The sequence below is a fragment of the Podarcis pityusensis genome (genome assembly GCF_964106645.2).
Source record: "Podarcis pityusensis genome assembly, chromosome: 4".
Lineage (NCBI taxonomy): Eukaryota > Metazoa > Chordata > Lepidosauria > Squamata > Lacertidae > Podarcis > Podarcis pityusensis.
In genome coordinates this window covers 55,499,904-55,514,220 of record NC_138027.1, presented here as the reverse complement: position 1 = coordinate 55,514,220, position 14,317 = coordinate 55,499,904, and the positions used below count along the sequence as shown (strand labels likewise).

Genomic DNA, 14,317 nt, shown 5'->3' with positions numbered 1-14,317 from the left:
GCTTTAAAAAACAAACAAACCAGTTTTAACAAGGGAAAATAACAGAGATGGGTACAACACAGAACACCAAAAAGCTAACACAACAGAGCCTTTCCAAACTTCCTTCTCACTGCACTCAAGCCTTGTTTTAAACTGCCTCTCTTCCCCAGTGTCACTTCCTGCTTGCTCTACTCAAACATCTGCCATTCTTTAAAATCACCTCTTTGTCCTATCTATATCTCCCCTGCTTCTGCCGTTTTTTTTTTCCAGTGTCTACCCCTTCTCACTGTACTCAGACTTCTCCCTCCTCCATTCCTTAGCTATGGTACTTCGTGTGAGAGAGATAACAGATGTGGTGCCCTCAAATATTCCATAGTACTTTACTCAAAGCTCTGTTGTTGTTTAAGACACCCATTTCCTCTCAGTTTCCTCCCTCCCTGCTTTTGCTCAAAATTCTGTTGTTGTTTTAAACCATCACTTTTCGCTTCTCAACATCTCTCCCTTCTCACACCCATGTCATGACCACTGCTGTTGCACAACCCTCCTTCACTTTTGCTCCCCTTCCCCTCTATGACTTCATGCAAATCCCACATTGTAAAGTGGCACTTCACATGCCAGTGGGAGCTATGCAATGACATTCTTGCATTTTTATTCTATAGAGAGAAATAGCCATTCCAAGCAGTGGTGGAGCAAGCTGATTGGGAGCCTGAGGTGGTGTGCGTGCCAGCCGCCCGTGGGGGCGGGGCCAGACTCCCACAAGGCGGGGCCAGCCGGGGCAGGACATTCCACAGGGCCTCCGAGGAGTCTGCCTGCCTCCTCCCACTCTGCCGCCCTACAGCTGTGGGGGAGGTGGCAGGAGGACCGTTTGGAGCAGTGCAGAGCCTGCGGGCACCGAAACCACCACGTCACTCCCAGGAGAGAGACATGGCTTGGGCATGCTGCAGGCCCCACAGTGAGTGCCACCTGGCATTTTGTCACCCCCCCCCCAGTGGTGACACCCAGGGCAGTCCACCCCCACTGCATCCCCCTTCCTCTGCCCCTGATTCCAAGCAGGGATCACTATGACAAACTCTGTTATCATTTCTAACTTTTCTTATTCTGTGCCATTTAAGCATGTATTGAATTCATAATAAAATCCCAACTGAGTTCAAGTGATTATTGGAGTTGTAGGTTTGAAGGTCACCAGGCTGAGGAAGGGTCTACAATGACACTGGCTTGCCAAGGTTTCAGAAAAGAATCCTTACCAGACCTACTTGGAGATGCAAGGGACTGAATCTAGGATTTTGTACATGCAAAGCATGTGCTCTAACACTGAGCTGCAGCTCCTGTTCATTTAATGGATGTCAATAATGACAATTATTAGTCAGATCAAACTGATATAGAAGCATTAGGAGCACTTGCAAATATCAAGGGAAATGGATTCAATATGTAATCATCTCTCTGTAAACTTAATTCTTTAAGGTTGTATTCTTCTGATTATAAATCTCTTGTAAGTTTAGAAAAAGATTCTGTGGGGGGGGGGGAATGGACTGATCCAGACTGCATTATTTAAAAGGGAACCACTCTTGTTTGGTATTGATTTTTATTCTGTTCTAAAACTGCTAGTTGTTGTCCATACATTATGAGAATCTAGATACAGATTAAACAATTTTCAGCCAATAGAGAGAGTAGGCATTGGACAGCATGCAAATGTGCCTTTTAGAAAAAGTTGGGGTTGTTCTCCATTGTCTCCCACCCTTTTACACCACCACCAAGTTTTCTGGAGAAAAAGAATAGAAAACTCCATTTTAGGAAACAATCCTGTACTGAAGATACACCTGCCAAGGGGTATAGGGCTTAGTGGAAGACCCATAAGACCAAATAACCACTGCCTCAAACAGTGGAGAAAAAACATGGCCATCCTGGCTAGGAGTCACTGACAGCCTTATCCTGAAACAGCAGAAAAGCCCTGCTATAGTGTAATTTGATTCTGTTCACATTTTAACGCAAAGTTTCCTAATTTCCACTTCCTGAAACAAACATGCAAACTGAGACACAGCTATCTTTCAAAATATGCGCTTCTCCAATTATGTGATAAGAGTTCTCCAGCCAAAAACCTTGTAGAAAAATGCATATATTAGATGAAAGTATGCATTAAAATGCATACATCAGTGAAAACAGCAAGGGAAATGCATTCTATTTAGGGTGCTTGCAAAATTCTGCATATTAGACAAAATTGCATTAAAAAGATGTATACTAGGGGGAAAGCATACTAAAATGCTGGTGTGTTTTCATGCAATTGCAACCAGCTATAGAAATGAGAAGAGAAACTGAAATTGACAGATTCATCCATCCCTATGCACACTTCCATTGCTGCATCTGGTACAAGCTGTGCTTCTTTCAGCCTAAACCACAGAGATTGTTTTAAAAATTATCCACTTAGTTTGAAGTGGCCATATTGGGTAATACAAGTATGTCATCCTTAATTTATTTTTACATTTAATTCAATTACAATTAACTATTTTTGGAGCCCTCTGATAAACCAGGACAAACGAGTTACATTTGCAAGGCTTTGAGATCAACTTCTATAAATGGTAACCTTTAAAATAGTTAGGGGTAAATGGCTAATTTTCCTCTTTTTTGTGGGCATTTGCTGAGGGTAGTTTATTCCTGCACAACCTTGCAAAACAAAAAACAGAAAAACCCTCTAGTTAGCTTCAAAATCAAGATATATTTCCCCCCAAAGGTGGATTTTTACACTAAAATCAAATGTGAGCTGCATGTGTCACACCAACTCTACACGCTTTAATATACGTTGTATTAGCATATCTTGAACTAGACATATTCTTTGGCAGATATTTCTTCAAGGATATTGTAATCAGAAATATTTCTGGTGTGGGAATTAACACGATGTTTGAAATTCATTTTGAAAGCAGCTGCAAAGAATGTAAAATTCTGTTACTGTGAAGACTTTAAAGCAGTAATCCTTTGATTCTCTTCCTCCCTGATGGAGTGTGGTTTTGATTTTTAAACATTTATCTACACGTGTAACCTTTACCAAACATGAGTAATTCCATGTGCTTCAATGGGATAGCTGTATTAGTAATGCTTGCATTATCAGAGTCTTGGTTTTATGTACATTTCTGTAAATAGCATATTCATCTGCATCAAAGTGTGGCTAGCTTCTCCTTTCCTTCTCCACAAAGCTGATGGCTGATTAAGCTTACCCATTTTTAATAAGGGAAGGTGTAGTTTCTATCCTAAATGAAGTGGGAAAGAACAACAAGACAAATGCTCTAAAGGGACTTATAACGCTGTTTGATCTAAACAGGGAATGGCCAGATTTTAAAAAACTATTCCCAGTCCTCTTCCTTTATTCTGTTTACTTGAGCCCTGTTCATGTGGGTTTTTTGCACATAGGGAACTCACACAAAGCCATTGGCCCTGCCCTCAATGCCACATGGCCATGCTGCTGGCTCCACACCCAGTGTCATGTGATCAATCTAGCCTTGGCTTCCCATGTCCACACTGCAAGTGCAGATGTCCCTGTGCATGAGCAGCAGGAGTTTCACATGATTAGGAACCAGCCATACCGCAACCACCTCAATCATGTAGCGGTTCTTCAGATGTCCATGACATACAATATCAGGTGTGTGGATGTGTGGAGGTTGGGGACAGGAGCAGTGCCTTAAACCATGATATACACCTCCCCTCCATAAGGTAAGTGAGTTGAAGGCAACAGGAGTACTTATACTGCATCAGGAAAAGCCAAGTATGGATCATTATATGCTACTTATAACTGGCAAGGTTCTTTGTAGTTTCTCTTGTTTGGCTTTCTTAGGTAGGTCCACTCTGTTCACAAGATACAGGCAGGCAGCTGATAAGAAATGCTTATGCAAAACCACGCTGGAGCTATCAAAGGAAGGCAGCTGGTGCAGATGGCATGCCTCAGGAGTTTGGGGGGTGGGAGGTGGGGAAGGGATGGTACTTGGAAGGAAAGAAAGTTTTCAACAACAGGGGAGATTTGAACTTGCCTGAAAACAGAGAGGAAAGAGAGAGATTACAAGAAAATTTAATTTTACAGGAAGCACATCCAGCTGTAATTTTGTTAAAGGCTGCCTTCAAGGGACAGCACAATTATTAATGGCCAAAGCTTGCCCCAACAAATCGCTTCATATTTGAACATATTGATCCCACCATTATTAAAACAGACTTTATCTGCTCTGAAGACTGAAATATGATTACCTGACGCAGCAGCCTTCCCCGACTTAGGGATCTCCAAATGCTGTTGGGCTCCAGCAAACATCAGCCCCAGCCACTGTGATGGGAATTGTAGTCTAACAATATATGGAGGGAACCAGGTTGTGGAAGGTTGCCTTGCAGAGCTCCTTCTATAAGGAATATTTTTGTTGCTTTGCATTTGTGCCACGATCTAAAACAGTTTTATCTCATGATTTTCCCTGAGTACTAGGAGTTTCCAAAGAAATTGCTTTCGGAAGATTACATTTGGAAGCAGCAATGTGACTCGTTCAGCCACATCGATGGGCATTAGCTTTGAAAAGTCATAACTTTACACCATTTTGTTTCTTCATAAGCCCTCAGGATCTGCCATCCAAGACACACAGAAATTCTAAGTGGAAGAAGCTGAAAAGCTGGCCACATGCCACGTCTGTTACTGCCTGACTGCCAGTGCAACCAAAGGAACATCTTATTTGCCTCAGGACTTCAGCAAGCTACACTGAGCTCTGATGGATTATTGCCATCCATCAGATACTTCAGGAAAGCAAGCGCATGTCAGCCATGTTCCCTTTCCCTTTGGCAATGCTTCATGCGCAAAAGGCTGCTGAAGGAGATGGTGTACAACAAGCACGGCTGGCCCTTATGGCACCAGAAAAATCCTTATGTAAGGGAACTCCACAGAGAAGGATTGCAGCTGGCTTTCAACCTGCCTTGTGCTAATGTGTGGAGATAAAAGGGGCTGTAATTTCCCAGAGAATTTGGCTTGTTTTGTCCAATCTTGGGAGTACTAAGAACCTTTATATACAGCTGTGCCAGAATGAGACACAGAGGTACCTCAGGGTTAAGTACTTAATTCGTTCCAGAGGTCCGTTCTTAACCTGAAGCTGTTCTTAACCTGAAGCACCACTTTAGCTAATGGGGCCTCCTGCTGCCGCCGCACCGCTGGAGCACGATTTCTGTTCTCATCCTGAAGCAAAGTTCTTAACCTGAAGCACTATTTCAGGGTTAGCAGAGTCTGTAACCTGAAGCGTATGCAACCTGAAGTGTATGTAACCTGAGGTCTTGCACTATCTCCCTGTCCTTGTCTATGGACCAGTATTTAAAGTTGCCAACTGTTGTGCGCATGTGCAAATATTGCAAAAGTGAGGCAACAGAAGCAGGTGAGAACTGTACCTCTGTGAGGGGTAACCCATAATTCTTTGAGGGAAAGAATGCACTGTCCCTTGCATCTCCAAGTAGGTCTGGTAAGTATTCTTTTCTGAAACCTTGGCAAGCCAGTGTCATTGTAGACTCTTTCACACACACTGCACTTGCTTGCTGACTGGTCAAATTAAAGCTATTTTACTTTTGCGCCTCTAGTCATCTGCATGTGCACACCACAGCCAGTGGCAAAGCTACCTGCTCCGGCACCAGGAGTAGCGTACATCCAGGGGCGTGGCTGGTGCGTGTCCCAGGGGGTGTGGCCTGCCGCCCACAGGGGCGTGGTGCACGTGGGGGGTGCACGGCAAGCAGCACGCATCCCAGGGCATGCGTGACGAGCTACGAGCATCCTGGAGGTGGGGGCAGGGGCAGCTGTGATGTCACCCCCCCATGGCACCCGGGGCAGACTTCCCCCCTGCCCCCACCTTCATCCGGCAGTGACCACAGCAATAAGAACACATCAAAGGCCAAACTTTAGCAACCAAGTGGCGGTCAATGCACTGTTGAATCGTGCTTTTTGCATGCCATTACAAACAATCATAATGGCTCAGTACCAGCCTTTGGTGCCAGATTCCTTCCTTCTCATTCGCAAGCTTGTGAGGAGGGAAAATAGCACCCAGAGGAAGCAAGGACCGTTTTCTAAACTACTTTTCACTATCCAGAACAAAGTCTTCTGAGCATGCTCCATGTTTGCATTCCCCATTTGAACTCTTGAGAATTCCACAGTTGTTTTTATTCTTCCTTATTTAAACTACACTTCCCAGACCTCCCAGCAACAATGCAAGTTCTAAGCATACTCATAAGACACAGGGAGAGTAGTCTGCTTTTGCAAGCCCCTCCCTGCTGCTGTATTCCCCTCACCCCAAGTCTTGGTAAGCTTATGAAAGTGGGAGAGAAAGGAAAGTATAAAACGAAAGAACAGGTGACAGTGCAGGATCTTCGCAGGGTGGGTCTTTCTGAGAATTACGGAACTCTTGGAAGAAGCCCAGTTTTTCTGAGACTCCACAATATGCACATTACAGAAAGCAATTCCATATTTGAAAGACTATCAGCAAAGAGTACTCGAGTTGAATAACTCTTCCATTTGAACATTTGTCTAGTCCAAGTCCAATTCAAAGATAAGTAGCAGCCTTGTACCTGGCGTTGCTCAGGAATTCTAATAAACCAAAAAATCAGTGTTGTTTTGAAAATCAATGGTTAAAATCAGTGAATTTTAATTCAGAATTTTGATTCGAAATGGCATCCAATTGTATCCAGACATAATCGAAACCTGATCCTTGATCTCAGGAACCATTGTGCAAAATTTGGCTATGATATCTTAGGAGGTCCAAATACATAGCAAACAAGTTTCCAAAATATATAGTAGACGAATAATTAGAATAGCCCGGAGATTTCCCATCAACAATAAGTATCTAACTAAGCAGGAGCAAAGGTCATCTGTTCACAGTCTCCCCGATTATGGTGTGATGTATTGTATATCCATTTAAATTATAGCTATATTTCTAAATTTGCATCTATGTTAATATATACAAATGTGATGCAAATCTGGATCTTTTTTGATGGTATGTACATGGCCACTATATTTATCCAAGAAAGGCTCAGAAAGATCTCACCCTGTTTCTAACTGAGATGGATGGGTTTCATCCATCAGAACCCAAAATTACTTCCTTAGGCATTTTCCGGCAAGTAGCGAGAGTCTTCATCCTGCCTATGGCAGCAGTTTCACATGACTGTATGACTAAGGGCAGCAGGAATACCAACCCGGAATTCAGTAGGAGCGGAGCAAAGGAGATCTCAGCTGAACAATAAGGTCCAAGGTTAATGGATGCTTTCCAGGTAAGTGTATGTGTGTGCAATGAATTCTTTCTGCGGTTATTTTTATGTACCTTGTGACAATGATAAGGGAGTTATCAGCACAGGAGAATCACTCCCTTTCCCCAAACAGGTGTGCACCTCTTACATGCTTATTGAGTACATAAACCAATTGAATGGTTTAGAACAACGCGGGCAGTATAGTGGTGACCTTTGTGCAAATGTCCCCTTGAAATTCTCCACCCTATTTGTGAGCAGAGAAACTGAGAGGAAGGGACTTTAATGAATTTCTTGGGTGGGGTGGGGGGTCTTCTAAAAAAAATGGGAGGACAGCAACTCACCGTTGGCAGTGGCAATAGCAATAGCAATAGCACAACTGCATTTCCCCCTCAACCCACAAGGTAGTGTTTTGTTTTTGCTGCTGCTCCAGAGACAATGATAGAGAATTTAGGAGAAATCCTGCAAAGTGCCTTCTTTGTGGGGGGCAGGGGGGAGCTGCGATGAGAAAGTAAAAAATGTGAGCAATTTTCTCAGAATTTACCATGTGGCATCGAATCTAATGCACACCTCAGTTTTCAGAACCTTGAAACCAAAAAAAGTATTTGCTGGCGAATGTAAATGTGCTATCGAATCTAATGCAAACCTCAATTTTCACAATGCAATTTGGCATTAAAGGTAAATGGACCCCTAACCATAGGTCCAGTCACAGACCAACTCTGGTGTTGCAGCGCTCATCTTGCTTTATTGGCTGAGGGAGCCGCCGTACAGCTTCCGGGTCATGTGGCCAGCATAACTAAGCCGCTTCTGGCAAACCAAGCAACGGGAGATTCGAATTGCCGACCATCTGATTGGCAAGTCCTAGGCTCTGTGGTTTAACCCACAGCGCCACCCACGTCCCAGAATTTGGCATTAGATTCAAGTAAATATGGTACTTTCTGGCTTAGTTGTACCAGAGACAAAACTGGTGTTCATACAACACTCGTCACACATTCAGTGAACATGTGAGGTGGGAAGGGAAACCCTGTGTCCTGGCCAGGCCTTACCCACCTTGATGCAACTTTTGATGTGCCCTGGGTGGCCAAACATTCAGCATTAGTAAGAAAGGGGCCCTATGTACAGCAGATTCTTCTGTATGTGTATAGCATTCCTCTACCTGACTGGGAATTTAAGCTAATCACAGTTGTTCAGATATACAAGTTAGTTAAAGAGGTACAGAGTTGCAATAATGCCAAATATGTAGCTGCTGGAGACAGCACGATCAGATGTCACAGCGGTACAAGAAGGGCATGCCCAGGAAATGTGTTCTCACTGCCCTCTCACATATTCATTGAACATAAAAAGGGGTGCTATGGGTGCTCCTGAGGAATATTCAGATGTGGTTTGAAACATAGGAGGCCAATACACTTCATTAAATGGTTCTGGGTATTTGAATGGCATTATTCTCCATTCTAACACTTAAAAACTTTGTGGTGGTGTTGCGCATGAAAATGATCTCATTTTCTAAGTTTGGTGAGAATATTATTTTGATAGTGAATCTTTTGCCATGAGTCATTTATTAACAGTTATAATGACCAGGCAATGAAAGAAACTGAATGTTTTATTTCAAATTTACGGAGTATAACTAGCTGAGCAAGGAAGAATAAGCTCACCTGCTTTACATTCCATTTATAGGCTTGCTTGTTTGTGAGGAAATAACTGGATTGAGTAATCAAATATCTCATTGAAATTTGGTAAACACATTCAGGACACGATTCTACATTTTAGGTTCAAGTGCAAATTCACCTGCCCTCCCAATACCTATTTTCAGAGAAAAGGAAATTACAAATTGTATCACACTGAAAATGTGTTTGCATGGATCTACCTCAATTAAGGTTAGTGTACAGAATACTGTGCTTAACATCTACTCTTGTTTTCAAGGAGAGGGGAAAAGCCGCAAAGCACCCTGCAAGGTGAGATCTCCTGTGGACACCGAGCTATCTGAATATAAGTTCCTATGTATGCCCACCATAATTTTCCATTTAAAATTGGAATGCTAGCTTGACCCCTGCACCTCTTTTTAAAGGGAGTGTGAAAGATGCAAAATACATTGTAGTGGGATTACCTGGGACATCTCCGAGCATTGTGTTTTTACTAGTAAAGATCTTCAGTAAATAAGATGGAATGTGCTGTAGTCACTCATGCAATTAGGGGATGGAAATGTGTATATAGTTATCTTTAAAAGCACATTCCATCAGTCTCACCAGCCCAGAGCTGAAGAGCAACGAATCCTTACTCTGTCCTGAAGGGGAGCGTGGGCAAAGTGACACATTTAAGACATCATTTGCCCTCTCTCTTTCAAATGACAGGGCACCACCCATGTAATAAAGGGATGTCAGTTCAAATTATTAAGTGATCTGACTTTGCCTTCCTTCCCCCCCACCCACCCACCTTTTGCCAGCTGAGGAATTCGTTCCTCATCAAGTTGCATAAATATCTTGCTCTCTCCTCAATCTAGCTGTACATCCCTTGTTGTAAAGAGCTGGGCAGTTTTGGGGTGAAAGAGGGACCATCTCCTGGAGTGATTTCCTCCGGTATTTCAGTCCCCATAATCCCTTCTGGGGCTGGTGCATCATACAATTGAATGGGCAGCTTATTTAATTTTAAGACACATGGGTTACTTTTGCTTTGTATTTCAGGGGTGGTGGTTGCTATATGTTGTCACTAGATCCCAGACATCCATCTCCATCCATCTGTCTGTATGTCTATCTATCTATCTATCTATCTATCTATCTATCCATCCATCCTAGGTAACTGGGGCTGCTCACATTATTTATTGTTTATTAAATTGATTGGACTTGTCACAGGCAACTCACAGTATGTTTACAAAAAAATGTGGACACCAAAGGGGAAGGGGCAGTGTGTTTGAAGGTGTGTGATGTTGGGGTCAACAGTGGCTTCCCACTCCATTGTGCCAGTGGTTTCCCTATACATTAGCACTGTATGAAAAGGGCTTGCGTCTCATTGATTACCACAAGAAGATGCCCCACATTTTAACTGCATTATACTCACATATACTTATATTAATACAAAGCCTGAAATTAATACTTTTGCCCTAACTTTTCCCAAATAAAACTTAGGGCAATGTGCATTGTCTCCCACAATTTATGCACATAGCACTGTAAGGTAGGAACTTAGGCACATCGGAAGAGCCCTACTGGATTTGGTCAAGGACCCAACTAGTCGAGGACCCAGTTCCTACAGTGGCCAATCACATGTCTCTGGCAAACCTGCAAGCTAGGTTAATGCGAGAGTTAAGCTGTGCCCAGAGGCTGCCTCCACGCAAAAATTAAATATATGGAGAGGAAGCAGGACTGACCCCACCATCACGCTCAAGACTGAAAGGGATGCCTACCTGCCTACAGGTCTATACACAAAGCTGAGCTACGTGATTTGGAACCCTGAATGTGCAATATTCCAGATCATGACTTTCAAGACTTCAAATGGAAGTCTGGGGGTGGGCCAGTGGGGGGAGGAGGAGGAGGCAACATCAAGAGAGACAGCAGACACAGTCTGTTCCTTCTCCATTCCTTTAACGTGCAACTTCTGAAGGCTTTCATGTCTGGCTCAAGGTCACCCACTGAGTTTCACTGCTGAGCAGGGAGCTGAATCCGGGTCTTCCCAGTCTGTGTCCAATATTACCACCCTTATACCCTACTGACTCTCACAATGTGTCAAGAAGGAGATAAAAGGAAGCATAATTTATCTTTCATTCCTCAGAAGAGAATACATGGGATTTAAGTTTTCAGAGATAGATGATAGATAGATGATAGTTAGTTAGTTAGTTAGTGATAGATAGAGATGATAGATGATAGATAGATGATAGATAGATAGATAGATAGATAGATAGATAGATAGATAGATATTCAAGTTTCTCACAAGTATTATTCAGAAGAACAAAGTGTCTGCGGCTTCCTGGTCACTCAACATCTCACTCAGGTCCTAGAAAGCCCTGGTGCTTCTCGTGTTTAATCGTATGCTATCAGAACATGACGTTTCAAGAGAAAAAGAAGAAAGCTCCACCAATTAACTGAAATGGGCAAAAGAGACGGATGATATGATCAAACTAATGAATACGCTATGCTGTTTGTTTTTCCACAGCCATAAAAGGGTAACAAAACTGATGCCCATCTGGAAGCAGGAAAATGAGAAAAATCAAATGGAATTAAGTAAATCTAGTTGGAGGCTCAGCGTTTCTGAATGGTCGAGAGCATCCGAAATCCAAATGTTTAGCTTACTTGGGAGTCTAACTGTTCTTAGTACAAAAACAACCACATCCTCTGGGCCATTCTCTGCTAGCTGCATACCCAAGGCTATTTTGGGACATTGTTTTCATTGCCATATTTGACCCGCTCTTTTCCGTTACATTATGTCAGGTTTCAGCCAGATAATAAGATGAAGGGGGGGTGGGGAACCAAATCAGAAGACAGTTCACTGAATGATCAGATTATTCTATCAGGAGCCCTGGCCAAAATCTGTAGATGTAAAACGCTAGATAAAGTGATTGCCTTTCTGCTAGCATTTAGCACGACTTCATTGGCAGGGGGTTGGACTCGATGGCCCTTGTGGTCTCTTCCAACTCTATGATTCTATGATTCTATGATAATGCAACTTCCCTTGTTTTGGGATTGTTTTTCATCTTGAAAGCAGGGGGAAACTGTGCAGAGATTTGTTTTTATACTTTGTTTAAGGCAGTTGAAAAAAGTTTACAGGCTTTCCTCATTTTCTGCATCACAGGAACAATGTAAGCATGCATGATAAAATGTAAATTTATTACTTGTTGAAGGACTGTAAATTAATGATCCAATAATACTAGACAGCTCTGGCAGAGTTTGGAGCACTTTAAATTAGCCTCCAATGTGGCTTTCTCTGGGAGTCCAACTTTCAATAATAGCTACTCGACACTGATTTGGGAACGTATGATTAATAATGTGAGTTTCTTATTTTTGGTACAGGCTTATTCCTATTTTTGGTACATGGTAAGCACTGAATTGGAGAGAAGGGAGATTTCCTCTGAGAGGAACTGAATGTGAACTGTAGCAGTGTGAATGACGATTGTATGAATAGGTAGTGACAAAGGAATGGAGCTAAATCTGATCCAAGAGAATAAAGCTATGCACAACAGCAATTAGGTTTAATCTTTTGTTTTAAAAAAAATCAGGAAAACCTTTGGAAAAGTTCTGCATAAGAATGGGGCCACATCAGATAAGCTGGTTCATTTAAGGTATGTGACAAAGGGACACTTAATGCAATTTGCATGCTAAAACGTTGACCTTTTCCAGTTTATTTATTCAGCTGTGAGCATCAAGTGGGAAAGTGAATAAGCTCTGGAAGAATGAGTGTGTTAGCCATGTATTCAATACACATGGTCAAAACATCATAGGAGGAGGAATCCTCCTGGTTCTTGGGCAATGCATTTCTCCTGAAATGCAAGACTTGCTGCTATCTTTGTAAAAGCTCTTAAAAGGAAAACACACCTCTTTGGATGGATGGAGAGGTAATCCACATTGAAAGAACAACAATTTCCTTATTCTCCCCATAAACACACATAGACACACCCTTCTGGTTGACTCCATCCCATTGATTTTATCCTTTATCCTAGGCACTATTAATAAACTTAACAAATACAGAATATTACACAATAGCCTTCCTAAAAGAGACTCTTAACTTTGTGCAAGTGTCAACTCTACCCTACTTGAATTGGGTAGAATTCTGACTCTTCTGCCAGAAATAGAATTCTCCTTTATAATGAGAAAGTGCATCCAAAAATACTATTGCTCTATTAGTGGAGCTGTCATGTCATTTGGAAAAATGCATTATACATCTAGAAACTGGAAACAATTTCACTGGAACAGATACATGCATACTGACTTAATTTACCTTTTTGTTACATACGCTCTCTCTCTCTCTCTCTCTCTCACACACACACACACACACACACACACACGCAAAGTTCCTTTTTATGCACCATACCACCTGCATTTTTACTTACGTATACAAAAATATGTTCAGCTAAAGCAGCTACTTGATAGAGAGCAATGAGAAGCAAAGTGATCCCCCCCCCAAAAAAAGTCAGCTTTGCACTTTGATGTCTAAACTTTAGCATACATCAGCTTGCTTCTGAAGGATGCAAAACATATACGGAAATCAATCTCTTTGCTTCAAGAAGATACAATGCCCTCCTACATTCATTCCTAATGAAAATGAGAAACAAGGCTACCTATTTGGGATTTTGGCAAACTGTGCAAAGCCGATGCTTCAAACGCCAGCAAACTCTTTCGAGAGTAACAAAAGGCTGTTGCATTTCTTTTAAGTCTGTCTCAGTGCAACCCTCATGCATGACTTAGGCAGAAGTAAGTCCCACTGAGTTCAATGGGGCTTACTGCCAGGTAACTGGATATAGGATTGCAGCCTCTGTGAGGATTATCTGATTGTTCTAAAACAGGTCAGTTCACTGTTTGCTAATGATGTCTTACATCTCCCTAGGAAACCTTAATCTAGCCGTTGTTAAACTCTCTGATGGATGCCAGCCTTTTTGAAACTTAAAACATTCCACAGTTTGAATCCTCTTTTTTCTATTTAGCCTTCTGTCTGATTCAAAAGAATCTGCATCGTTCTATTCATCCTCCTGTTCTCTTCTACCTGCTACCCTCCATATTAAAAGCATTTTGTCCACTCACCTCACTCATGATTGTTTGGAAATGACAGTTCACAGATTTTCCACTTCCTCAGAACAAGGCTACTGTTCCAAGCTCTTCACACACTGTTTCTAGCTTTTCTCTTAAAAGGGGCTGCCCAGTGGCATCATGGCTCTACTAAACCAATAAGAAGCATTCACCTGCTCAACCAGCTTTCAGCAGGCATTTGAGGACACGAGGAGCCACCTAATGGTGAGAATGGGTAAAGGCAGAGAAGTTCTACTTGGAAAAGCCATGTTTATAAAGAAAGGAAAAAGGTAAAGGTACCCCTGACTGTTAGGTCCAGTCGCAGATGACTCTGGGGTTGCAGCGCTCATCTTGCTCTATAGGCCAAGGGAGCCGGCGTTTGTCCGCAGACAGCTTCCGTGTCATGT

At 42.4% G+C, this 14,317-nt stretch overlaps 1 protein-coding gene across 2 annotated transcripts in view; it reads right to left on the bottom strand.

Annotated features, from left to right (window-relative positions):
• The window catches only part of PCP4 (Purkinje cell protein 4), a 61,515-nt gene that overhangs the window by 34,329 nt on the left and 12,869 nt on the right, over positions 1 to 14,317 (bottom strand). Inside the window, exon 1 of one of the 2 annotated variants that reach the window (XM_081004516.1) lies at positions 13,926 to 14,078. The exons of the other annotated variant lie outside the window; for it this stretch is intronic. Coding sequence (XP_080860642.1) covers positions 13,926 to 13,934 — 9 coding nt within the window. The 5' untranslated portion in view covers positions 13,935 to 14,078. Of the gene's footprint in view, positions 1 to 13,925; positions 14,079 to 14,317 lie in introns of those variants that run through there. 2 annotated transcript variants of the gene reach the window in all.